The following is a 26768-nucleotide window of genomic DNA, read 5'->3' as shown; positions in this document are numbered from 1 at the left end:
TTTTAAAAGTTGTAAAAGAATAGGGGCTGGGGCTTCCCTGGTGGCACAGTGGTTAAGCACCCACCTGACAATGCAGGGGACACGGGTTTGAGCCCTGGGCTGGGAAGATCCCACATGCCGTGGAGCAACTAAGCCCGTGCGCCACAACTACTGAGCCCGCATGTTGTAACTACTGAAGCCCGCGCGCCCAGAGCCCATGCTCCGCAACAAGAGAAGCCACCACAATGAGAAGCCTGTGCACCGCAACGAAGAGTAGCCCCCGCTCGCTGCAACTAGAGAAAGCCCACACACGGCAACGAAAACCCAACACAGCCAAAAATAAACAAATAAATAAAATAAATTTTTTAAAAAAAGAAATAAATAAAGTGGGTTAGTGGTTGCAGGGGCTGGGGAGGAGGATGGGGGTGACTGCTGATGGGGACGGGGCTTCTTTTGGGGTGATGGAAGGAAGGTTCTGGAACTGGATAGAGGTGATGGTTGCCCAACCCTGTGAATGTGCTAAACACCACTGAATTGTTGACTTCACGATAGCTAATTTTACGTTATGCAAATTTTACCTCAATTAAAACCAAAAAAATCCTTGTTCTCCGCCGGCAGGGGACAGGGGTGGGTGGAGGAGGTGTAGGTGGGGACAGTCACCAGAGGCCCATCTGTTTCTCCCACAGGGAAGCGGGGGCAGCTGCAGGCAGTGACCCGCCCGCCCGCGCCGCGATGGGCATGCAGCCCCAGGACAGGGGGCACTCGCCTCCCCACGATGCCCCGACCCGCTCACCAGCGGCTCCAGCTCCTTGGTGTCGATGAGGCCAAACTCCGTGACGAAGTAGTAGAAGTGCTTATAGCAGGTGTTGACGTGCGCCTCTGAGCCCAGCTGCGCGATGCGGTCAAAGTGGTGGATGTAGACGTGCACGAACACGCGGAAGAGCCGCGACAGGATCTTCTTCACCACCTGCAGGAAGTTCTTGGGGAACGGCGTGCCTGCAGAGGCGGCAGGGGCAGCTCAGCTAGGATGCGTCCCCAGCTGCAGGTGCGAACCCCTCTCTGCGGGACCCCGGGCCTGGGAAGCCCACTTCTTGGCTCCCTAACAGTGCCTGGGGGCGGGGTGGGGTGGGGCGGGGTGCCGGCAGATAGAGTGCCAGGACTGCAGCCCCCGCAGCAAAGCACCTGCTGGACGTGTCCCGCTCCGCCCCACCCCGGTCTGGCCAGATGTGGACACGCCATCCCACTTCCGGTGGCTCACAGGTTTCTGTGTGTGTCTGTCTCCAGTTATGTTTATTTTTTGGAATAGAACTGGAGAACCCATAAAAACCTATGTTTTGGCCTTTGACATTTTTCACTTAATACACTTCTCTCTCTCCAGCGTATGTTTCATGACATCACTTAAATTTGAATGTACATATCCTAACTTAATTGCATGCATACACTATATTGCACTTTCTTGTCCAATCACTGAATTTAATACGTTTTATTTCCATTTTTTAAGTGTATTTATTGTTTGTTTATTTTGGCCACTCTGGGTCTTTGCTGTGGCGCGCTGGCTGTAGAGCACCTGGGCTCAGTAGTCGCAGCGCGTGGGCTTAGCTGCGGCACGTGGGATCTTAGTTCCCTGGCCAGGGATCGAACCCGGGCCCCCTGCACTGGGAGCGTGGTGTCTCAGCCACTCTGCCACCAGGAGGCCCCTCTGTTTTCTAAATTGCGGTGACACACACGTACTGTGGGACTAGCGGACTCAGCCCTCCTGCGGTGTTAGTCTGTGCCCCCCACGTGCTCGCCCGCTCCCACCTCGTGTCTTCTTCGTCCCACAGGGCAGATGCCACGCATTCGCTCCACCTGACCGGCACTACCAGGGGGCTCCCCAGGACCAGGGTGGACCGGCCCCAGTTCTTCAAGAGAGGGGCTCCAGAGCTGGCAGCCCAGGGGGAGGAGCACAAAGGTGTCACCAAGCGCGAGGAAAGCCATGGCGCACAAGGCACAAGCTTCCGGAAGATGGAGCGGTCAGCTGCTGGACGGTGCTGTGCTTCACAGCCCTGTGGTCGGCAAGCAAAGGCCCCAAAGACGTGCAGGCAAGTGCCGGAGATACGTGCGCAGGGCGGCGTCACGGGATGGCGTCTGCAGTGAGATGGGGAACAGCCCGGCCCAAGTGGGAGGTGGAAGACGAGCCCACGCGGCGGCTCACACCAGGGAAAGGTCCCGGGACTGTGGAGGCACGAGGCAAACAGGAAAGACGCTCCCACGAACGTGCGCCTTTCCAGCTCCCGTCCTGCTCCCTCCTGCGTGTCCTGGTGGGTGTGACAGCTGATGGGACTGGTATTCCATCGGCCGGAAGCGCCTGTGAACGTCTGTTACAGGTGGACAGGGCCCAGCGGCTCCAGGGATCTACCTCTGCGGAAGGTTTGTTCAGCATCAGTGAGGCCTCTGGGTTTTCTCCCTCCATCCAACCGGAGAAAAAAGGCTAAAACAAAAGGCATGCTCCACTCTCGAGAGACGACCACGTTCACGGGGCATCTCAGGAGCACACGCCGTCTTGAAGGCCTGTGAAAGCCACTTGGTGGGACAGTGGTCTCCAGGGCATGGAGATCCCCATAAGGGAAGTCCCCCTAACAGTGTCAGGAAGTCAGAGGGAGCGCAGAGCCCATGGCAGGCAGAGGAAGGTGAGCACAGGGTGTGGCTGGCACCAGCCACACGGGGTCCTGGGCCCAACGAGGCTAAGGCCCTGCCCTGCCCCCTCTCCTGGGAGAGGGATGCCAGGAGTCACCGAGGTCACCTTGGGCCATCCTGGGTGGAGGGGGAGCGGCAGCCCTGTAGGAGAAAGGCCTAGAAACAGAAGATTCTGGGACTGCATTGCCCACACCTGCCACAATGCCCTCACACGGGGGTCACAAATCCGGCCCACCTCCCACTCCTGTAAATAAAGTTTTATTGGAACGCAGGCCCACTCCTTATGCACCCTTGTCTGTTTATATATCGTCCATGACAGCTTTCAGACTACACAGCAGATCCGCGTAGCTGAGATAGACCATCTAGAGGCAAAAACCGGAAAGATTTACTGTCTGACCCTTTACGGGAAAAGTCTGTGAAAGAACGTTTCTTTTACGGGAAAGAACCTGGGTCTAAGCTCAAGAGCGTGGGCAGGTGGCTTTGGGGCCTAAGTGGATGCTCAGGTGTGACTGGAACCAGCACGGAAGGTAGGATGAACTTTAGACCCGCCCTTTCTTTGCCCACCCACAAATTTCACCCTGAGGAGCGAGGCAGGCTCTGCACAGCACCACAGACCAGCAAAAAGAAGCATTCCAGTCTGTATGCCTGGCTGGGGGTCGAACCTAGGTGAGGGGCGAAGCTGGCCCCGGGGTCCGTGGACAGGGCTGGAAGGTGTGGCCTGGGCCAGGTGGCCCGAGGAAGGCGCCAGCAGCCACAGAACCCACTGTGGCCGTGTGGCAGAGGTCTCTGACCCCTGGTGGGCAGCTGAGTGATGTCTGCCAAGGTCATTTCTCTCGCCCTTCTCGTGCTTTCCTCTTTGGTAGGATTACTAGAATTTGCTTCCGTGGGCGAGGCACTGACTAGAGGCCCTCAGGGTCTGAGTTCTAGGATGTGGACCGCTCAGGATCTGGGGAGGCTTCAGGGGGTCCCAGCAAGGCAGGGACTCAGGATGACACGGAGCATGTGTAGACGTGGACCCGGCAACCTGATGGGGGGCTGCCCAGGAATCTCTATTCTGGGCAAGTGATGATTCTGGGATAGCCTTTTCCCAGATGACTCCCTGAAAACCCCACCAGGGTCAGCCTGGTTCAGTGTACCGACGGCGGGCGAGAAACTTAACAAGGCACAGAGCACGCCAGCGGCCAAGAGCTGGGCCTGAGGCCTGCGCACTGGCCAGTGGTTTGCCAGGAAGCCGTGTTGCACTGGTGAATGTGAGAATGACATCTACCATCGCCCGGGGCTGTCAGGACAAGTTACCACCTGCTCAGTGGCTCAGAACAACTCATACGGGTTCTCCCACAGCTCCCGAGGCCAGAGTCCACATGGTGCCCTGGGCCGAGGTGCAGGTGTGGGTGGGGATGGGTCCTCCGGGGGCTCCAGAGAGAACCCGTTCCTGCCTTATCTGGGCTCACAGTCCCTTCCTCCTCCTGTTGCTTCACTGTCTTCTGCTCTCCTGGGTGTCTAGTCTCCCTCCATCTCCCTCTTGTTAGGACCCTTGTGATGACATTTAGGGCTCACCCAGATAATCCAGAATAATCTCTCCATCTCAAGATCCTTAACTTGAAGCAAAATGTAGCCCCTCCACACACGGGAGCATCACTCAGCCATGCAAAGGAGGGAAGCCCCAACACTCGCTACCACGTGGACGGACCCTGAGAACACGATGCTCAGTGAGAGAAGCCAGACACAGAAGAACACAAAGTGGGGTGATCCCACTGATGGGAAACGTCCAAAACAGGCAAATCCAGAGACAGAGTGGATTCCTGGTTGTCAGGGGCTGGGGAGGGGGTGGGGAGTGACTGCTGATGGGGATGGGCTTCTTTTAGAGTGATGGGTTTATTATTTTTTTTTATTACTATTATTTAAAAAATTTTTGGCCACACTATGCAACATGTGGGAGCTTACTTCCCCGACCAGGGATTGAACCCGCACCCCCTGCATTACAAGGTGGAGTCTTAACCACTGGACCACCAGGGAAATCCCAGGGTGATGGGTTTAGATAGAGCTGATAGCTTCACGAAGCTGTAACTGTCCTAAAATGACACCAAACTGTGCACTTTAAGTGGGTGGGTTTTACAGGGTGTGGATTCCATCCTGATAAAGCTGTTATGAAAAGAACATGAGAACTTCCCTGGTGGCGCAGCGGTTAAGAATCCGCCTGCCAATGCAGGGGACACGGGTTCGAGCCCTGGTCCAGGAAGATCCCACATGCTGCGGAGCAGCTAAGCCCGTGAGCCACAACTACTGAGCCTGCACTCTAGAGCCCGCAAGCCACAACTACTAAGCCCACATGCCTAGAGCCCGTGCTCCAGAAGAGAAGCCACCGCAATGAGAAACCCGCGCACCACAACGAAGAGTAGCCCCGGCTCGCCACAACTAAAGGGAGCCTGCGCGCAGCAACGAAGACCCAATGCAACCAAAAATAAATAAAGAAAAATAAAATTAAAAAAAAAAAAAGAACATGAAAGTGCAGAGACTCACCGACGTTGGTGGGGAAGACGTCCTCATTGTTGATCTGCACCTCGATCCAGTCCATGAGCAGGTCCATGTACCGGGGGGCCGACAGTGCCGTGGGCCGCCGGAACCTGTGCTCGTCCTGCCAGCGGTACTCATACTTGGGGCCGCCTGACATGACGGGGCAGGAGCGCTCGGTGCAGCCGTCACTGATGGTGCCGTAGATGAGGTTGACGCGGTTGAAGAAGTCGACCACGTGCACGGCCACCCAGTCGTTGAGCTCCTCGCCGGCGGGCAGCTGCACGGCCAGCTTCAGGTCTAGCCCCGCATTCAGCGACGCCTGCGCCTTCTTGTGCAGCTCGAAACGCTGGGTGCCCGGCTCGAACTTGCGCTTGGGCCGGAAGGTCTTGTCCTTGTTGAAGACCTGCTTCAGGAAGGGGTTGGACATCTCCGCTGCGCGCTCAGGACGCCCCCCGCGAGGCCTCCACGGGGAGGGCCGGGCGGGACGCTCACGATGCGAAGGTCACCGGGCCCCCGGGTCTCCCCCAGACCTGGAACACACAAAGAGGAAGCACTGTCACCCTTCTCAGAACCCTGTTCTGTAAGCACCGGCGGGCAGACTGGGGACACTCCCGGGACTTCTGGTTTTGAGTTTCACCAAAAGGGCGCACAGCACTGCCCCAGGCACATCCCCCTGCCTCAGAGCAGAAGACACTGAGTCGGGCCCTGCATCATCCTCTCCGCGCCTGGAGGCTTCCAGTAAAGCGGAGAGAGCTGCTAGCTCCCACACGCTGGCTGAGGGCGGCCCCCACAGGCGAGGTGGTCTCTTCATCTCCATGAAGAGACATCCACAGCCCTGGGACTGGTGAATGGACCTCATCTGGAAGAAGAGACTTTGCAGTCTTCGCAGATGTGACTGGGTTAAGGATCTTGGGATGCCCTCTTCCCGGATTATCCCCGTGGGCCCTAAATCCAATGATGAGTGTCCCTATAAGAGAAGACAGACACCCAGGGAAAGACCATGTGATAACGGATGCAGAGATGGGGTGATGTGTCTACAGGCTAGGGGACACCAAGGACTGCCAGCACCATTAGAGTCGGGAGAGAGGCCTGGGACATATGCCCCCTCAGAGCCCCAGGGCGAACCGGCCCTGCCCACACAGATCTGGGGCTTCTGGCCTCCGGGACTGGGAGGGGGTACATTCCTGCTGCCTCTCTGATCTTCCCTGTGTCTCGTGTCCCAATCTCGTCACTGGATTAGGGGCCGCCGTGACCCATCGTGACCTCATCTCTCCATTGCGACATCTGCACAGACTCCATTTCCAAGGGGTGGATATGAATTTGGGGGGACACTATCCACCCCAGTGCACTAAGTAAAGATGCCTCTATGAGCTGTCTGGACTCGTGACTGACGCCGCCCGTTTTGGGGGATGAGGCCCCGATATAGGGGCTGCAGCTGCCATGGCCCTGCCGTGATGCCCGGTCCCCCTCCGGCTCCTCCCAAGTCTTTGCTCTGCACCGTCTCCTCTGTTACAAACCCCACCTCGGAGGGCAGGAAAGGATGAAATCGAGCACAAGGAGCTCAGGTCGGGCTCACGCTCGGGACTGGTCACGGCGCCATCCCCGTCCCCATTGCTGCTACGATGACAGCACTGGCCCGCCGCCCCTGGCTCTCCATCTCCGGCCCAGGAGATGCGCTTTCCCGGGAGTGTGGACGTGGCCGGCACGGGGGTGTCCCGGGCGCTCACCCAGGAGCAGCCACAGAAGGGGAAGTCGGCCTAGAGGGGAAGCGGAAGCAGAGCCTCTGCACCGCCCAGGCCGGGCTGCACCGCATGCACCCGTGCACCCCCGTATGACGAATGACCACTTATCTGTAACGTTTTAATAAATCCCTCGGCAGTTGGTTTCTGGGCCCTGGGACCAGCAGCCTAGTCAGGTGGCCCGCCCTCCAGACTAGCACACTGTGTGGCAAACTGCCAGAAACTGAGGGGCTTTGAACAGCCCTCCTTCATTATCAGAAAGTTCTGGACGTCCCATATCTGAGCCGGGCCTCATGTGTCCTTGAGTAGGGACCTGTCACCCCCCAGGCCCAGGGCGGCCCTGCAGAGAGGACGTCAACGCCACCAGGACGGCCTCAGTGACAGAGAAGCCGTTCCAGGTGGGCAGGCCCGAGGCCGGCAGGTCTGGTCACCCCGACCTTGGAGGACCCGTATCCGCGGGTCCAGGCGGAGCAACCGGGACAGGTAGGATCTCAGCAGACAGTAAGAGCTGAGGCACGACCCACCACGTCCTGTAGGCCAGCGTCTCCTGCAGGCTCAGCCCTTCCACAGCTTGGAGGTCTGGAAACCCCCGCAGGCCCAGGGCTCCTGGCCTGGCCTCCAGCAGCTGCCTCTAGAATGTGAGCCTCTGGGTTAATTCCGGAGGCTGGAGAGATGATGTCTAGGGCTCAAACCGGCCTTCTAGCCAGGGCAGTCCTGCCCCCAGGGCAGTAGAGCCAGGAGGATGGAGACTCTAAGTTATGAGAATTTACCAAGAAAAACTTTGCTCTGGCCTAAAGGGAGATGGTGCTTGAGCTGAGCCTTGAGAGCAGATCCTTCTGGAGCCCAGGGGTGGGGAGGGTGGGGCCCGATGGAAGGGGGCGGAGGAGACCCCAGCGTCTCTCCCCTCAGGGCGGGAGTGACCCTGACCCTACCTCCTCCTGTGTCCTCAGCGTGTCCACAGGGCCTGCTCACAGAGGGCTCAAAAAGAATCCAATGTGAAAGCATGGAGGAGGCCTCCCTGCCCTGGTTAGAGGAGAGGGCGTGGTCAACAGGATAAGGGCCCCAGAGACACCCCCCGTCCTGGTCCTGGGCCCCGAGGACATGTCACCTCAAATGGCAGAGGGAACTTTGCAGACAGAATTAAGTTGAGGCCCCTGAGACAGGGATGACCCTGGATTCCCTGGGGGGTCCAGTGTCATCACAGGGTCCTTATAAGAGGGAGGCGGGAGGGTCAGACGCAGAGAGAGACGGGAGATGCTGCGCTGCTGGCCGTGAGGATGCAGGAGGGGCCGCGAGCCAGGGATGCGGCGCCTCTGGAAGCTGGAAAAGGTGGGAACCGATGCTCCCCTGGAGGCTCCGGAAGGACCAGCCCTGCCCACACCTGGATTTAGCCCCGTGAGGCCCGAGTCAGACTCCTGACCTCCAGAACCGTGAGATAATAAACCTGTGTGGTTTTGGGCTACAAAGTCTGTGGTGACTTATTACAGCAGTCTTAGGAAACTCAGACAGAGGCTATGCAGATAATCCTAATGAGCGCTGGGCAAAATAACTTGTAGTTGATGTAACTGGATCTGGTTACATGTGGGCCTGGGATCTTCTGTTCTCCCCGCTGGCAGGCAAAGCCTGCTCACGCTTCTGGGCCCCGCTGGACACTACGGGTGTGGGAAGGTCAACTCAAGGCAGCATGAACTGTGCAAAACACAGGAGCTGAGCATCCGGGGATGGAGCCAGATGGACGGGAGGAGCTCCAGTGAAGAGCGGAGGGACCCACCTCCCCCCACGAGGACGGCCATAATCAAAAAGGACAATCAACAGGGCTGCTGAGGACGTGGACCAGTCGGAACCCTCCTGCACTGCTGGTGGGAACGTAAAATGGGGCCACCGCTGTTGAAAACAGCCTGGCAGTTACCAAAACACGGTTAAACCTCACCCAGCGATTCTCTCCTAGGTGCCCAGCCAAGAGAAGTGTCAACACATGTCCACACAAAAACCTGTGCATGTGCCCAGCAGCATGATTCACAACAGCCAAAAGGCAGAGACACCCAAATGCCCAGCAACGGGTGCACTGATCCACACACGGGAACATCACTCAGCCCTGAAAAGGGGTGAAGCTCTGACACTCGCTACCACGTGGATGGACCCTGAGGACACGATGCTCAGTGAGAGAAGCCAGACACAGAAGGACCCACTGTGTGTGATTCCATTGACGGGAAACGTCCAGAACAGGCCAATCCACAGACACAGAGAGTGGGTTCCTGGTTGTGAGGGGTTGGGGCAGGGGATGGGGAGTGACTGCTGTTGACGATGGGGCTTCTTCTGAGGTGATGGAATGTTCTGGAACTAGACACAGATGGTGGCTGCAAACGTTGTGAATGTACTGAAAACGCTGGAATGTACACGGGAAACAGGCGGAAAGTCCGGCATGTGAATGACAGTCAGTGAAGCTGCCATTTTGAAAGCAGGGCGCGGGGGAGAAGCAGAGTAAGTGCGGGCTGAGCCGCTACCCCAGGCACCATAAAGAACAGAAGCAGTTTCCCTCTGAGCTCAAATCGAGGTCAGCACTACCTGTAAAATCTGTTTACCATGAAAGGTAACAACACAAGCATGGAAAACTGCATGGGATAAAAGGTGCAGTCACTGATGCGCCACAGAGTGAACACTCGCTGTGTAAGGGCCCCCCTGGCAACGCAGCTGGAGGCCACCTGTGCTCTGGAGCAAGAAGGCCCCGTGCCTCGTCCACAGACCAGAAGTGCCTTCGCTTCCTTCCCCAAAGCCATCATCACTTCCTGCCACCTTGGTCAACACCCAGTGAGGCATTCACAGTAACCCTCAGAACAAAACAGAACCCCCACTTTACATGGGAAGACTGAGGCCCAGACCTAGCACTGCTGACATTAGGGCCGTCCCAGGTGCTATGGGGGGTGGAGCAGCATCCCTGCCCCCATCCCCTCGATGCCAGGAGCTCCCCCCAGTCCCGAAGACCACAGATGTCCCCAGACATGGCCCAGTGTCCCCTGGGGGCAGGACCACCCTAGGTGAGAACCACCGGGTTAGAAGATGGTGACTCAGTACCACTAGTTAATGATTAGTAAATCAGTGCTAGGCCACGCAGCTGACAGCAGGAGGAGTCGACTCCGCACCCTGGACCGTGGCTACTTCTGCCCGCCACTGCCTCCACAGCCCCACCCCTCTGCTATTCGAGCTTCTGCCCGTCTCATCCCAAACCCAGGGCCAAGTGCCCTCTGGGCCGGGGCTGCTCCCACACCAGGTGCCTCCACAATGCCTGCAGGCCGGCTGGGTACTTCCGGCTCCGACTCTCCCTGGTTTTGGGGGTGCGGGCAGGGATGCTGCAGGAAGGTGGTGCCTCCGAGAAGGGAATGCAGCTGAGTACTGGGTGCAGCCACAAACGGCCCACCTGCCCGCTTCTCTCCCGACATGGAGGACCTCAGACCCCACAGGAGGCACTGATTAAAAGAGGCCACCTGCCCCGACCCTCTGTTGCAGAGACTGACCGTGTCCCCTGCGCCGGGCAGCCAGGACCCCTCTACGCGAGGGCATGGGCGCTGGATGCGTCGCGTACGGACCCTGCGGCCCCACCTGTGACTGCAAACTTCCCAGGGCGCCGTGAACCTGCCCAGGTGATTAATCTGCAAACCAGCCACTCTCAGGCCACTCGGCTGCAGGTCAAAGGACAGTGACCCTGTGTGGACCCACTAGCGACTCAAGCCGTCCTGCCCCGTGCCCACCACCTGCCAGCGGCACGGACTGATTTCAGCCTCCAAACACCCTTCAGCCCAGGCTGAGCACAGCCCCACTTTGGTCACGAGGAGATGAGGCGGGGTGCTCCCCGTTGTCCAGCCGGGGGGTGGCGGGGCGGGGAGAGCTGGGCCAGACCAGCCACCGAGCCCTGGCAGCTGCTTCTGTGCACCCACCCGCCCAGGTTCCTTATCCACCCTGCAGCCAGCCTTCTAACCCTCACGGAAACCACAGCGTCAAGAAAAACGCAGCCCGCTAGTGTCCCGTTGCTGCCTTCTATTGATTCTGGGGCCTCTCTGCGGACAGGTTTGGGAGTCTAACTCCCCACGATGTTACCTGGCGACGCGTGACATGTCAGACAGGTGTGGCTGTGGGGTGGAGAGGAGGGCCTCAGGGAGGGGGCTGGGGCAACCCTGCGGCTCTATCCACAGCCCATCATGCCGTGGGCTGACCCATGCCAGGACAGTTCTGGAAGACAGGGCGGGGCAGCAGAAGGGGCTTGTAAGGTTCCTGCCTGCCCTTCTGTGTCTTCAGAAAGTGGGAGGGTTTTTTTCTAAGTGGAAGCAACGATTTTCTGAACAACTCCCTGGATGGGCAAAGGTCCCATCAAAAGCAAAGAGCTTTCTATCAGAAACACATGCTCCCGCGGCCGCTGGGTGGCCGGCCACCGGAAAGTGCCTTTTCCTTGAGAAGCACTGCCGCAGGCCAGGGCGCCCGGGAGTTGCTGCCCACCACCGCCCCGCCGTCCCAGGTACCATCTCTGGGGCTGCTTTGTCTTGGTCCTTCTCAGAACACCTCCAAGGACGGCGGGGCCGGGGGGAGCCAGGACAGGCTTCTCGGAATTCAGCGCTAAGGGCTCCCCTGGTTCTTCCTGCAGATGAGATGCGTGTGGCACTCAAACTCTGTGACAAAAGTTAAGATGACAAAGCTCCCCTCCCCGGCACACAGGCACCCCCGTTTTCTTCTAAGAACAAAATGAAACAGTTCTTGTAAGCAACTGCCGCACCTTGGCCCGGCAGCCACTTCCTTCCGGTGCTTCCACATCCTGGCCGGCCACCGCCGCCATGGGGACAGGCCCCAAGCTTGGAAGTCCCGCATGTTTTCGGTTGACATGTAAGCCCTGGTCCCTGGCCTGGAAGGCTAAGTGTCTGGCTGGAAGATGCTCATGGCCCAGGATCTGTCCTGTTAAAGATGGCTGCGCTCCAGAGCTGTCTTCCATCAACTAAATGTATACATTTAAATACTGCGACTGCAGCCTGGGTGGGGAGGCTGCCCGCCATCCTGCCGGACACACATGAAAGCCAGGTGCTTTAGGCATGTTCTGTATATTCCAGCCCTCCTGATAATCTTTTTTTTTTTTTTTTTTTTTACACAAACGCCAATTGAGGGCTTCCCTGGTGGCACAGTGGTTGAGAGTCCGCCTGCTGATGCAGGGGACACGGGTTCGTGCCCCGGTACGGGAAGATCCCACATGCTGCGGAGCGGCTGGGCCCGTGAGCCACGGCCGCTGAGCCTGCGCATCCGGAGCCTGTGCTCCACGGTGGGAGAGGCCACAACGGTGAGAGGCCCGCGTAACGCAAAAAAAAAAAAAAAAAAAAAAAAAAGCCAATTGAGATATAATTCACACAGCTATAAACTCCACCCTTTAAAAGTATACAATTCAACGGCTTTTAGAAACATCATGGAGTATGCAACCATCACCACGATCTGATTCCAGAACATTCTCACCACCCCACAACGAAACCCCAGGCCCATCAGCAGTCGCTGCCTACCCCCCTTTATGGGCTAAATCACATTCCCCGGTCCCAGAAGACATACTGAAGTCTTAACCCCCCAAACCTGTGAAGGGACCCTGTCTGGAAGCGGGGTTGCTGCATATGTAATTAACTTAAGATGAGGTCACACTGGAGGACGGTGGGCCCTAGGCCAATGACTGTTGTCCTTATAAAAAGAGGGAGATCTGGACACAGACACCGGGAGACAGCCATGTGATGGAAGCAGAGATCGGGTGATGCGTCTACAAGCCCTACAAGCCAAGGAATGACCAGGATGGCCGGCCGCACCAGAAGCCGGGAGAGAGGCACGAAGGTCCCTCCCTGGGGCCTCTGAGAGCCCTGAGCCCACAGCAGATAAGAGCTGGTCTGGGATCTAAACCCGGCTGTCCCCACGTCCACGGCCTTCACTCCACCCAGAAGGAGAGGGGCTGTCGGGTGCACACAGCCCAGCGCCACGATTCTCCTCCGAACCTCCTTCCTCAGTCTCAGTTCCCCATGGGGGCAAACGCGATTTTCTGTTCAACAGAACGGTGTCACGGGGGTGGTGGTGGGGGTGGGGACAGAAAGGAGAGAAACGCGGGGGGAGGTCGTGGGTGGTGTGTCTGTGTAGGAGCCACACCTCTTCCTTCTGAGGACCCGGTCTGAGGCTGCAAGAGCCGTCACCGCGTGTTTAACTGACCTGAGTCCTGAGTGTCAGAAAGGGTAACGGACAAGAAACCACGGCCCGATCTCCCGTCCACCGCGAGCTCCCCTTCGCTGGCTGCCCAAACTTCCTCTCAACATCAGGGTCCTCGGGATCTGGACTTGCCTGTGCGCTGACCCAGTCTGTGGGGAGGGTGTTCACCAAGGACCGCACTCTCTCCAGGCGCCGGCAAGAGCTCCTGCCACGCTCAGCTGCAGCCGTGGGTCTTGAATGAGGCGACCCGGCCCCCAGGGGCCACGGGGGACATCTGTGGTTGTCACGACTGGGGATGCTCCTGGCACCGAGTGGGTGGAGGTCAGGGAGGCTGCTCCACACCCCACGGTGCCCGGCACGGCCCCCCCAGAGAGTGACCCGGCCCCGGATGTCTTATTTGGGACTCAGGAGCTGCAGGAATGACCATCTCCTTCCCAGAACTCGGTTTCTGAAGTCGGATTCGCCTCTTTTGCTGCAGCAATCTGAACCTCGCAATTCCAGGAAGTCAAGAGCGGGGCTCACCAGCTGGGGCATGTCCAAAAGTTCCCAGAGTAAAAACCCGAGTTCCAAGCCGGCTGCCTGGGGAATTTCTGTTCAACCTCCATTTCGAGAAGCCCTGGAGATATGAGAGCAGCTCCCGGAATGATGGTTAATGGCTGACTTTTCCATGAACTCTGGCTGGCTTGGGAGTGTCATCACACATGAAACAGACTAGCTTAACCTTCTTAAGAATACGGATCATCTAGAGTCCTGGAACTGAAAACAGCACTTCCAAGAACCCCCTCAGGGACTAAAATAACCACTTATGCTTTTGCTGAGAGACAGAGGTGATCTTAGAACTCAGCTTGTCACAGCTATTTGGGGCACCTGGTGTGCGAACGCCACGGTCCAGATTTTCAAGATGATAGAGTTACTCTTCTCCTTTAGGGAGGTCCAAATAAAAAGCAAATTATCAAGCCACGAAGAGAAACGAGGAACCGTAAACACCCACCACCAAGTGAACAAAGCCCGTCTGAGAAGACGACACTGCGATTCCAACTCTGTGATGCTGTGGAAAGGGCAGAGCAGAAAAGGACCAGTGGTTGTGGAAGGCAGTGGGGGTGGGGGCTAAGGGACAAATGAATGGGGGGCAAAGGGGGTTTTTAGGGAAGCAAAACTACTCCGTGTGATAAGATGATGGGTACATGTCAGTACACATTGTCCAAACCCAGAGAGCATACAACACCAAGAGTGAACCCAGGGGGCTTCCCTGGTGGTGCAGTTGTTAAGAATCCACCTGCCAATGAGGGGCACACGGGTTCGAGCCCTGGTCCGGGAAGATCCCACATGCTGCGGAGCAACTAAGCCTGTGCGCCACAACTACTGAGCCTGCACTCTAGAGCTTGTGAGCCACAACTACTGAGCCCGTGCACCACAACTACCGAAGCCTGCGTGCCTAGAGCCCGTGCTCCACAACGAGAAGCCACCGCAATGAGAAGCCCGCGCACCACAACAAAGAGTAGCCCCCGCTCGCCACAACTAGAGGAAGCCCGCATGTGGCAACGAAGACCCAACGCAGACAAAAATTAAAAAAAAAAAAAGAATAAATGCCATGGAACACATTGAAATATAATGTACACCAGTATGTAATTTTTAACCTTCTGGTAGCCACACTGAAAAATAAAAAATGAAAAAAGTGACTTAAACATTGATAATATATACTATTTAACCCAAGAGCACCAAAACATCACCTCAACACCTAACAAACATAGAAAATATTAAGGAAATAATTTGCACACACTCCCCGCCCCACCCCCGCCTTAACACACAGAGTCTCCGGAAACTGGTGCATATCTTACACGAATGGCACATCCCATTTTGGACCAGCCTCGTTTCAGGTGCTCACTAGCCTGGCTGCTGCACTGGACAGCCCAGATCCGGGTCAGTTTAAAAGGGGAAAACTCACCTGTCAGAGGACAGGAGCAATGGGATGGGTGCTGTCTGAGGTGGGCACTGGATTCGGACCCCAGGGAGGGGAGAGGCTCTGGATCAGAGAAGGTTGAGGTTTGAGGTGAACAAACAAAGGGTGCCTCCGGAAGGGAGGGGAGAAACAGGGCGCCCCAGGGTGCAGGCAGGGGTGGGGCAGCCAGGACTTCCACTTGCTCCACTCCATAATCAGTACATCAGACACTGACAGGCTACCATGAACTTGGGGTGGGGGGAGGTGTGGACGGGTGCTCAGGGCTTCGGGAGGCTGCAGCGTCCTGTCCTGACACTGGCCAGGGCCAGGATTCTTGGCATCACTCTACGCTGAGTCTGTAAAATGGGCTAATAAAAGCCCCTGAACTTTATGTTGCGGGGAGGGAAGAACAAAGAAGCCGCCGGCGGGGGCCACGTGTAACAGAAGCAAGTCCAAAATCACGAAAGCGCGGACAGGCAGTGGGGGTGAAATATGAAAAGTGCTCGCGCATCACATACCAAAATTTATCCAAGTGTGTGCTGTGAATGTGTGCAGTTCACTGCATGTCAGTTGGGCCTCTATAAAAGGTAAAAAAAAAAAAAAAAATGCAAGGAGCAGAAGGCACATATGAATAAAGACTGGAAGACTCTTACCCCAAAATGAGCAGTGAGTGGCTATCTGGGGGGGAGCATCACTCGCAATTTATTTTCTGCTTTGTGACTCTCCGTCACAAAGAGAATCACCCCGATCACACACCCCCTTCCCTCCTCAGTGACATTTTGTAAAATACATGGGCCTTTAAAGCAAACGCAAGCCCTACAGCCAGTGCACAGACGGAGCGGTGGAGCCAGCCAGTGGGCAGTGCTGACACGCAAACACCTCCCACTGCTCAGGGGTTCTGGGGACCAAGAAGCCTGCTTTCAGAGGGCGGGGTCCCAGTGTGCTGGGAGCCGTAAAATCCTGTGGACTTTCCATCCACACCAGGAAGTGGGGTCCTGGTTACTGACACGGCCAGGGGGTGACCCCAAAGTGACACATGTAACCCCTAATTCCATCAAGGGCCGCCACCGTTCACCCCTCTGAAGGGCCCGGTCTCCCCGCCGCCCGCGGTCTCCTCTCCTGAGGGGCTCGGTCTCCCTAACGCCCGCGGTCGCCTCTCTGAGTACCCACCTGCCGCCTGCCGCCAGAAGAGTCGGGCCAAGCTCGCCGCTGAACCGCTCCCCCGGGCCGCTAGCCAGCGTAGCCTCGCCGCCAGGCCGGAGAAGCTCCGCGCACGACCACCCCGCCCCCCGGCCGGATATACTTCCGCTCCGGGCCGAGGCCTCCCCGGCTTCCGGGGAGGCCTGCGGGTGGAGCTTGCTCGTAGAGCGGGGCGGGGCCTTGAATAGAGGCCGGCCTGGAAGGAGGAGCTTGCGCCGGCCTACGGCGCATGCGTGGAGCGATGTCGCAGGCGGGGCCAACAGAGAGGTGGAGCCTCCCCGGGAGCGGCGGCTCGTGGGCGGGGCCTGGAAAAGGAACCGGCGCCCTCAGTTGTCCGTTGCGGGGGCGGGGCCTACGCCAGGGGCGGGGTTGGGGGGGGCGCGGCCCGGGCCCGAGAGGGCGTCGTTGGTTGGTGCCCGGATAGGGGCGTGGCAGGAGACACCGTTGGTTGGTGCGCGGCGGAGGGGCGTGGCGCGGGAGGCGCCGTCGGTTGGCCGGCGGAGGGCGGGGGCTGGCCATGGCGCTGCTGCTGTGCCTGGCCCTGACAGCGGCGCTGGCCCGCGGCTGCTTGCACTGCCACGGCAACTTCTCGGAGAAGTTCTCCTTCTACCGCCATCACGTGAACCTCAAGTCCTGGTGGGTGGGCGACATCCCCGTGTCGGGCTCGCTGCTCACTGACTGGAGCCAGGACACAATGAAGGAGCTGCACCTGGCCATCCCCGCGGAGATCAGTGAGTGCGGGGCCCCGCCCGGGAGCACCCCCAGCCCAGTCAGGCCCCGGCCCGCTCACACGCCTCCTCCTGCCGTCCCCAGCCTGGGAGAAGCTGAACCAAGTGGCGAACGTCGTGTACCAGAAGATGGATCAACTGTACCAGGGGAAGCTGTATTTCCCTGGTAAGGGGGCGACCGCCGCGCATGGGGAACTGAGGCAGAGCCCACCCGCCCCATGACACCTCAGGTCCGCCCGCCAACTGTGCGTGACCCCCCACCCCTTGCCTTCCCGCCATCAGGGTATTTTCCCAACGAGCTGCGAGCTATCTTCCGGGAGCAGGCGCACCTCATCCAGAAAGCCATCATCGAAAGTGAGCAAACGAGGGCTGTGGGGGAGGGAGGGTGCTGCTGCCCAGGGCCTGAGGACCCAGGGCCACGCGAGTATTTCAGTCTCCTTCCAGGCCTGGGATCCCGGCCAGGTCGTGGTGAGACTGGAGTAATGTGAATAGGCCGTCTGGCCTGGTGCAGCCAGGTGTCAGAACTCAGAAAGGGCAGAAACGGGGGAGAAGGGCCACACCCTGAGGGGGGCCCTTTTCATCCAGTGGGCACCAACAGGAGGCCTTGAAGGATAAATCCCACCCATCCCTGCTACCTCCCTCCAACGGGTCCCTGGAGGCCTCAAGAGTCTTGCGGCTGCCCTCCCCCGTGCTTTGCCCCATCCCAGGCTGGGGCCCACCTAAGTGGCCAACGGACAGGCCCTGAGCCTTGGGCAGCCTGGGAGGGGGAGACAGCGGGAGACAGGACAGGGCTGCTAAGAAGGCGCCGGCTGTGCTCTCGTCCCCCCACAGGCCGCATCGACTGTCAGCGTCACTGCGGTGAGTGAGCCTTTGTCCGGCTTATGGGGTGTGGCGGCAGTGGCGGCAGCTCGGGGCCCCAGAGGCTGAGGGTGAGGGTAGGGTGCGGCCACCTCTGGTGTGTTACAGGCATCTTCCAGTACGAGACCATCTCCTGCACCAACTGCACGAACTCACACGTCGTCTGCTTTGGCTACAGCTGCGAGTAGGGCTCAGACACGGGCGGCCCCCTGCCCCTGGGGTCCGAGGCTCTCCCTGGAGGGTCCCCTCATCACCCGGGCAGGGAATGGAAGCCCCCCACCTGGCCCATGAATGTGGGCCGCGCCCCCTCCACACCCCATGTCCCCGCAGGTCGTCAGCAGAGTGGGAGGCAGCAGTGCAGGGCCTCCTCCAGCACATGTGAGTCAGGGCAGCTTGGCTCGGGGAGGAGACCCCGATCAAGGCCGCTTGGCCCTGACTAAAGTCCTGCTGTCGTTGTAGAAATAACTGGAGCAAGTAAGTAGTTCCCGCTCCCCAAAGGCAGTGTGCGTGTGCGTCCTCGTGGGTGAGTATGCGCCGGGGCAGCCACAGAAGGCAGCACCTGCCCCCGGTGTGGGGGGCCCAGCCTCTACCTCCCAGGGTCTCTGAGCTCGGCTGGCACGAGGGGGCACATCCCGGTTAAGGGGGCCCCAGAGTCTGGTCCTACCCCTGCCCCAAGGCTGGTGGCAGGCTGTGGTCGGAGCTGGGGAGGGCGCCCCCTGGTGGAGGCGTGCCCCAGTGGAGGCACCTCAGGGCCACAGGCACAGCCTCAGCCCCAAAGCTCAGAGCTAACTGGGGCCCCGTTGTGTCTTTCAGACAGAACACCAACACAAGGTAAGGCTTCCCCCCGCCAGGCCCGTCCTCCTGGAGCGGGGGTGTGTGGCGTGGGGTTGTCCCGGTCAGTAGGGGAGGGCAGGGGTGTTGGATGGGGTGGGCGCAGCCGGGCAGGGCTCCTTCTCTGCACCTGGGACGTGTGGACATCACCTCTGCAACCCCGCCCATGCCATCACTCCATGAATAAACATGAGCTCCTCCTGCCCCTCGCCTGGACACACAGAACCACTCCAGCCTTTTGAGTGACCCACTGGGGGGAGGCCGCAGGGACATGGGTGGACTCCAGGGGCAGAAGTTTTGCCTAAGCCAGAGATCAGAACCCCATGCCACCCCCCCATTGCTGCCTTTGCAGCCCTAGTCGTGGGAGTGTAGGGCGTCACCCCACTGCTGTCCTAGGGATGTGAGAACAGGCAAGGCCTCCGAGTTCAGCTTGAGGGTCTGTCTGCAGCCCTGTCACATGCCCAGCTGGGACGAGAGGCCCAGGCCTCCAGCAAAACCCCACCAGGGAGAGCAAGGTGTGGGAGGGGAAGAAGGACTGGGGCACCCACGTCTCCTTGCAGCTTGATATCACCAAGCTTCAGGTGTCTGGAGCCCCCGCACCTGGCCAACCTGACTCTGGAAAACGCCTCCGAGTGCCTGATGCAGCACTGAGGGCGGCCAGGCCAGCCAGACCCGCCCCCGCCACGGTGCGGGGCCTCCGCTGGACCGCCTCGGCCTGGCGCTGTGGAGCAGGCCTGCTGCTGCCTGGGTGCTCCACCCGCCTCAGAGCCCGGGCTGGGCCGGGCTGGGGCTGGGAGGACGGGAAGGGAGGTAGATGGGTTTGTATATAGCGGCAGGATCACAGCTGTTTGAGGGAATGATTAAATATCCCTGACATTTCTCATCCCGAAGTAGTCCTTGTTGGGGCTCCGGGCTGGGGCCCCAGGCGAGGTGCGACCTTGGCCTACAGGGCAGGGCTGCGGGGCTTCCCAGGCGCGCATGGCAATCAGCCTTCAGGGCAACTGGTTCTTTTGATGACACGAAAGGAGGCTGTTTGGTGAAAGCCAGGGCCAGCATCGGTGTATCTTGGGGGCTCCTACCACATCGGCTGCATTTCAGCCGAGGCACGGGAACTGCTGTGCCCACCACTTGGCTTCTTAGTTTCGAGAAAACACCCAACATGGCTCATGAGGGGACAGACCCAAACTGTGACCCAGGGCTCAACATCCATCCAGCAGACGGGAGGTGCCTCTGTGCCTGCGGATGCCGTGGTGAGCCCAGCAGTTGTCTGGCTCCTGGGCTGGCCCTTCCCAGCCTGGTCAGCCGCCGATCCCTTCCCCCAGCTAAGGGGTCCCCTGCCTGGCGTGGCGCCTTCCTTCCAAGGGTTCACTGACAGAACACTGGCCTCTGCCCGCCCAGGAATGTTGAGATCAGGGGAACGGTGAGCGGGAAACTCCAAAGGCATGCTCCAACGCCCCGGGACCTGTGCGGGGTCCACGAGCTGGAGCAGGGTGGGCCAGGCCAATGACCACCCGGGGGCCACCTGAGGCCTCTCTCCCCACCCGCTGCCGGAGGGGGCTTCCGTGCGGGGCTCCACACCTGCCCACGTTTTGGATTCAGGTTGGAGTTGATTTGGGCTCTGCTGACACAGGCCTCTGTACACATGGCATCAGTGAAGCCATATGAAACCTTGAGAATTAAAACAGCAGCAGGGGATTTCCCTGGTGGCGCAGCGGTTAAGAATCCGCCTGCCAATGCAGGGGACACGGGTTCGAGCCCTGGTCCGGGAAGATCCCACATGCCACGGAGCAACTAAGCCTGTGTGCCACAGCTACTGAGCCTGCGCTCTAGAGCCCGCAAACCACAACTACTGAGTCTGCGTGCCACAACTACTGAAGCCCACGCGCCTAGAGCCTGTGCTCCACAACGAGAAGCCACTGCAATGAGAAGCCTGCACACCGCAACTAGAGAAAACCTGCACCCAGCAACAAAGACCCAACACAGCCAAAAATAAAATATAAAATTTAAAAAAAGAAAAAACAAAACGAAACAAAAAAAACCGCAAACAGCAACAGGGCCTTCCTTCCAGCATCTGTTCCTGCTGATTCCTGGGGCCCTGGGGTCTGTACACGTGTGTCTGGACTCCTAACCCTGCCCTTTTCTCACTAGGCACTTCGAAGATTAGAAATGAGGGTGTGTGTGCGCGTGCATGTACAAGTGTTTACCTAACTTAAACTTTATTTTAGTAATGTTTCTGCTCACCCCGCACACCACTTACGAATGGGGTTCCCTAGTAAAGGGAGGGAGATCGGTGGACGCCTCAGAATCCCGTGGGGGGTGGTGGTGTCAGGTGGCTCCTCGTTACCACCAGACCCCAGGGTCCTGGATGACGTGAGGACCACGTCCCCTCCCGAGGGGCCGAGGGGTGCATGGCAGGAGGGCAAGGACTCCCCCCACACACTGCAACCTCCATGAGGGTGCCCTGCAGCCCCCCTCGGACCACGAGCATTTCAGGGGCTGTGTGCTGACCCGCACAGTGGGTCAGAATCCCCTGGCTGGGGGGCATACACTGTCATGGGCCAGAGACCCAACAGGTGAACGTCTGTTTTGCAAGTTTATTGGATCATCTTGACACAGAATCATTACAGCAGCGTGATATGTCTCTCCTTTATACGGGAATGTCGATAGCAAATAAATTCTTATATAACACATCATACATTTCGAGATTCTAGAATCACTGCACAGGATTCTGTAATAGGTTACTCTACATGCTAAAGTGACAGTTTTCATCAAAAGGAAAAGTTAAAACGTCATCGAGGACTGTCATTTCTGAGGAAAGTTCCGTCTCACGGGGGTGGGCTGGGGTCCCCCCTCCCTGCCCCTGAGGTGCATTTCAGGGGCCCAGCCGCCCCTGGACACACGTGCTTCGCCATCAGGGCTGCGGAGCCCAGGACTAGGCCCTTCCGCACGTGCAGGCACAGACCTGCAGAGAGTCCAGTGATGAGCAGAGGGGCCAGAGTCGCAGCTCTCCACCACTCACCCCAACACCTGACTGGGCACGGAACCCAGTGAGGTCCGGGATCCCCGCTGGGCACCCCCCGCTCGGCGGACACACGAACACGGTGGTGGGATGAACAGGATGTAATGGACGAGAGCCTGCACGACCCTCTCCCACCATGTGTCCTGCAGGGAGGACGTGACCCTTGGCGTCAGGGATGAACAGGAATGTCGCCTGAGTAGCTAGCCTGTTCTTCACCCCCCAGCTGCCAGTGGGCAGGGCATCTGGGGACTCATGGGACTTGGATGGCTTGACAGAAGCGGGACGCGCCACCCCGTCTGGTCCCCACCAGGAACCGGCCTGGATGGCGGTCACCCTCACCCTCGGGCAGCTCCTGTGGCCACGTGCACAGTCCGCTCCGGCTACAGAAGTTCCTGCTGGCCTGGGGAGTGGAAGGGGGCTTCTCGCCAGAGAGAGCAGTGAGGGCAAAGTAAAAAAGATGACAGGATAAATCAACGCAACATAAACCTCAGTGTCTACACAGTGGATGACGGTGGACTGGGTTATCTCCCGGCTGCACCCAGTCCTTGCGACAGAGGAGAAACCCGGCACTTGGCCGCCCTCCCCGCGAGCCCTCCCCATGGCGGGCGGCGCGCTCAGCATTTGCCCAGCGTTTCCTTCATCTCCTCCAGCACGTTGCTCAGCAGCGTTGAATCGCTGCACTTCCCGTCCACCGACACCGACTTCTCACCCTGCAACGGGGAAATAACGGCCAGCGCCTTGAGACGCCACCCTGCGACTCCCAAGTACCTCCAACTTTTACAAATGCTCTCCTATGCCCGGGTGCTTTCACAATCAAAAGGAGGGGCTCCAGGCAAGAAGGAGCAGGTGCACCGCGCCCTGCTGTCTCCCAGGGGCCCAGGATGGACGCTCTGGCAGAGCGCAGCAGAGGCAGCAATGCCAGCCCTGCAGAGGACACACAGCCCCACCCAGCCCGGCCCCACGGGCACGCAGGAGGCAGCTGTGCAGAGAGGAAGGCTGTGAAAACCGGAGGGCGTGGGACCAGACGTCCTGCAGCTGGAACCTGTGTGTCAACGCTCTCCACAGGGTGTAAGGAAGGCCCAGGGTCTCCTCCTATTTGAAGTGTCCAGGATACAGTCCAAAATCACTTGGCACCGCAAGACCGGGGAAATCTCACCTCACGTGGGAAAGACAATCACCAAACGCCCACCGAGAAGAGGTGGATGTTGGAATCACCTAACAGGCTTTGAAGTAACTACTACGAGAACCTCCCATCACCAACCACGTACACTCCCGAAGCACACAAGAAAACACAACATCTCAGCAAAGGAATGGAAGAGTCAAGATCAACCCAGTGAAACTTCTAGACCTGAATACAACAGCCAAGATGAAAAGCTCACTGGATGGGCTCAACAGCAGAATGGACATGACAGAAGAGTCAATGACCCAGACAAGAGATTAATGGAAATAATCCAAGCTGAACAGAGAGCGGAAAGGAGTCGGAGGTGGAGTGGGGTGGGCAGAGTAACAAAAGGTCTGAGATTCACATCACAGGGGTCCCGGAAGGAGGGGACAAAGAATGCAGTGCTGAAGAGGTATTTAAATCATAGCTGAAAACTTCCAAGTTGTGCAAAAGACATAAACGCACAGATTCAGCAAGTTTGGCAGACTCCACACAGTTAACATAAACCCAAGGAAGTCAATGCCCAGACACATCACAAACTGCTGAAAACTGAAGACAAAGAAAAACCTAAAATAGCCAGAGGAAAACAATGCATTCCCCAGTAAAAGTAAAATGTTCCTTGTCAGAAACCACAGACACCAAAAGGAAATGGCCTAGGGCCTTCCCTGGTGGTCCAGTGGCTAAGACTCTGTGCTCCTGATGCAGGGGGCCCGGGTTCGATCCCTGGTCAGGGAACTAGATCCCGCATGCCGCAACCAAAGATCCCTCATGCTGCAACTAAAAAGATCCTGCATGCTGCAACTAAGACCTGGCGCAGTCAAATAAGTAAATATTTCCTTTTTTTTTCTTTTAAAAAAGGGGGAAATGGCCTATTTTTGAGGTACTGAGTGAAAAGACCAACAAAGCCAGAATTTCATACCCAGCAAAAATAGCCTTGAGGAATACTGAAATAAAGAATAATCAGATGAAGGAAAACTAAGAGAATACACATCCAATAGACCTGATCTAAAAAGCTGTTCTTCAGACAGAGGGAAATGAGCCAGAAGGGTGGAACGTGAGGAATGAAAGCGACAGAAATGACAGACACGTGGGCGAGCACAAGAGGCTATCTCACCCCCTCCCACCCCCACCTACACCCCGAGTTCTCTGAAATCTGTAAAGCTGTAACGTGGCGTAAGGCATCTTCAACGTCTGCAAAGGCAAAACCTAAGACAACTGCCCATGAAAAGGGAGGGTGAAGGGACCGAGAGGGTGTGAGCTTTTTACATTCCGCCTGAGTTCCAAGTAGACTGTGCACACCAAGTGTGTAATGTAATCCCTCGAGCCCCCCAAGCAGATACACGGAGACCATCAACAGCACAGCCAACATATAAACACGGGATACTGTAATGCTCACATACGCCACAGAAAGTGGGAATAGGAAGAAGAGGAACGAAAAACACAGGGAAAAAACAAAATGTGGGACAAACCCAAATGAATCAGTAATACTTTAAGCACAAATGGTCTAAACACGACAAGTGAAAGACAGAGATTGACAGGATGAATAAGGACACGTGACCCAAACTCTACAGCATGCACAAGGAATTCTTATCCAAACAGGATAAAGGCAGGTTCGTAGCAAAAGACATACCACGTAAGCACCCATCAAATGAGAGTAGGAGTGCCTGTACTGATACCAGACAAGGTAGCCTTCAGAGAAAAGAACACAGCCCAGGACAGAGAGGAGCACACCCACTGATGAGAGGGTCCCTTGCCAAGATCCCACAATTCTAACGGTCCACACAGCCAACAACAGGGCTCCCACACATGGAGTAAAGCCTGACGAACTGGGGGAGCAGACCAACTGACCACCACTGGCCTCATACTCCTTGCTCACTCATCAAGGCCCAGAAGAAAATCTGCAATCTGCAAGGATCCAGAAGGAAAGGAAAACGCCATCAACCAGCAGGATCTAGGTGACAGGTATAACATGCTTCCAGGCACCTATGGAATATCCACCCAGAATGACCACATCCTGGGCCAGAGCACAAGCCTCAGCACATTTCAAAGGCCTGAAAAGTCAAACTAGAAATCAGTAACCAAAAAGCAACAGGAAACTTTCTAAATGCTTGGAAATTAACATACTTCTAAGTAATCCAAGGGTCAGAGAGGAAGGACTGATAGAAAGTATTTTGAACTGTATAGAAATTAAAATGAATCATAAAAATGTGTGCAGTTCATCCAAAACAGTACTTAGAGGAAAATTTATAACACTAAAAACTTTATTAGAAGAGACAGGTCTCGGACTTCCCTGGGGGTGCAGTTCCCAATGCAGGGGGCCCGGGTTCAATCCCCGGTTGGGGAACTAGATCCCGCATGCCGCAACTAAAGATTTACATGCCGCAACTAAGAGTCCACATGCCACAACGAAGAAGTCCGCGTGTGGCAACTAAAGACCTGGCTCGAGTCAAAAATAAGTAAATAAACGAACAAACAAACAAATATTAAAAAAAAAAGAAGAGACAGGTCTTGGTCTAAGTTTTCACCTTAAGAAACCACAAATGAGCAAAATAAACCCAAGGCAGGCAGAAGTAAGGAGATATGCAGCAGAACTCAATACAATTTATTGTTTAAAGAAACATTAACTTTTTTTTTTTTTTTTTTGGCCGAACCACACCAGGGATCAAACCTGGGCCCCCAGCAGTGGAAGCACGGAGTCCTAACCACTGCACTGCCAGGGAAGTCCCTAACTTTTTAAAAAGATTGGTTATCAAATTGATCTTTCAAAAGATCAACAAAATGGATAAGTAAGACTTCTGGCCAGGACAGAGAGGGAAGAGGGCCAGGATAACCAAGAAACCAAGAAAAATGAGAGAAGACACCAATTACCAACATCAGGAATGAAAAATAATCACCACTGAGCCCTCAGACACTAAAAGGACATGAAGAGAACTGGATGGCTTGACACACCATCAGCTCCGTAACTTGGATGAAACAGACCTATTCTTTGAAAACTACGAACTACCAAAAATCACCCAATAAGAAACAGAGAAAGCAAGAAGTCTTACAACTATCAAAGAAAGAAACTGAACTCGTAGATAAAAACTTTTCAAAAAAGAACCCCCCCCCAAAAAAAGAAACCCCCAGACACAAACGACTTCCTTGACGAATTCTACATAATGTGCAAGAAGGAATACTGACTACACGCAATCTCTTCCGGGAAATGCGAGAGGAGGGAATGCACTAGTGCCCTGATGCCAAGGCCAGATGGAGAAAAGGAAAGGCCGACACTCCTCACAAACACAGGCTCAAGGAGGCACAGCGGCGAGGGGTGGACAGGCCTGGCTGGGGCCCTCCCATGGGGCTCACCTTCTTCACCAGGAGGCAGACGTGGTGGCCCTGGATGGAACGGCTGTACATGGAGGCGCAGGAGTCCACCCGCTCCACAACTGCAACAGAGGGCCTGGGGGTGAGGCCGGGCCAGCCCCTGACGGCAGGGGACAGTCACAGGTACGGGAAGAGGGCCGAGCCATCTGTTGGCACGTCCAGTCTTACCGGAAAAATGGTGGTGAAAACAGATCTTTGCCAGAAGGTTCTGGAAGGACATACTAATGCCATCAACCTTGACTGAGCTCATGCTCAGGTCCCCGGACTCCAACAACTTGGCAAACGCGTCACTGTGGGAAGGACACAGAATGGGGCGGGGGACAACAAGGGGCTCCCCTGCAGCAGGGCAGGCAGAGACCCCAGCCCAGGGGGTGGGGCGCGTCCTTTATGGGTAGGAAGTCAAGAGCTGAACTGTGTCCCTAGGACACGACTGCACTTGGAGACAGGGCCCTAATCTAATGTGACCAGGGTCCCTGTGGGAACAGAAAATGAGGATACAGACGTGCAGGGATGGACGAGCATGTGAGGACACGGGGAGATGGCCACGGAG

At 57.1% G+C, this 26768-nt stretch overlaps 3 protein-coding genes across 12 annotated transcripts in view; 1 reads left to right on the top strand and 2 right to left on the bottom strand.

Annotated features, from left to right (window-relative positions):
• MOB3A (MOB kinase activator 3A) overlaps nucleotides 1-16362 on the bottom strand; it is a 36241-nt gene extending 19879 nt beyond the window's left edge. The window contains exons 1-4 of one of the 6 annotated variants that reach the window (XR_003792807.1): nucleotides 16225-16348; nucleotides 5176-5699; nucleotides 1780-2379; nucleotides 877-975 (exon numbers count right to left, since the gene is read on the bottom strand). Coding sequence is in view for 5 of the 6 variants with exons in the window: in XM_029218490.1 (XP_029074323.1) it covers nucleotides 2093-2379; nucleotides 5176-5596 (708 nt within the window). In the remaining variant the exon portion in view is untranslated. Of the gene's footprint in view, nucleotides 1-772; nucleotides 2380-5175; nucleotides 5700-11419; nucleotides 12055-15572; nucleotides 15633-16224 lie in introns of those variants that run through there. The other 5 variants (XM_029218488.1, XM_029218491.1, XM_029218490.1 and 2 more) reach the window with 5 other exon arrangements.
• Nucleotides 16363-16701: 339 nt separating this feature from the next.
• IZUMO4 (IZUMO family member 4) lies at nucleotides 16702-19557 on the top strand. The gene is made up of 9 exons (XM_029218499.1): nucleotides 16702-16985; nucleotides 17068-17148; nucleotides 17265-17336; nucleotides 17814-17840; nucleotides 17949-18024; nucleotides 18171-18218; nucleotides 18300-18314; nucleotides 18654-18671; nucleotides 19232-19557. Exons 1-9 carry the CDS (start codon nucleotides 16772-16774, stop codon nucleotides 19320-19322), a joined length of 642 nt encoding a protein of 213 aa, XP_029074332.1. The 5' UTR covers nucleotides 16702-16771; the 3' UTR covers nucleotides 19323-19557.
• Nucleotides 19558-21255: 1698 nt separating this feature from the next.
• The window catches only part of AP3D1 (adaptor related protein complex 3 subunit delta 1), a 45010-nt gene continuing 39497 nt past the window's right edge, over nucleotides 21256-26768 (bottom strand). For all 5 annotated transcript variants that reach the window (XM_029218426.1, XM_029218424.1, XM_029218425.1 and 2 more), the window contains 3 exons: nucleotides 26387-26508; nucleotides 26201-26280; nucleotides 21256-22400 (listed from right to left, as the gene is read on the bottom strand). In XM_029218426.1, the coding sequence (XP_029074259.1) occupies nucleotides 22305-22400; nucleotides 26201-26280; nucleotides 26387-26508 (298 nt within the window). In that variant the 3' untranslated portion in view covers nucleotides 21256-22304. The remainder of the gene's footprint in view (nucleotides 22401-26200; nucleotides 26281-26386; nucleotides 26509-26768) is intronic.

This window comes from Monodon monoceros, unplaced genomic scaffold, assembly GCF_005190385.1.
Source record: "Monodon monoceros isolate NGI ecotype Baffin Bay Population unplaced genomic scaffold, NGI_Narwhal_1 Super_Scaffold_12, whole genome shotgun sequence".
Taxonomy (NCBI): Eukaryota; Metazoa; Chordata; class Mammalia; order Artiodactyla; family Monodontidae; genus Monodon; species Monodon monoceros.
This window is presented reverse-complemented; position numbering and strand designations above follow the sequence as displayed.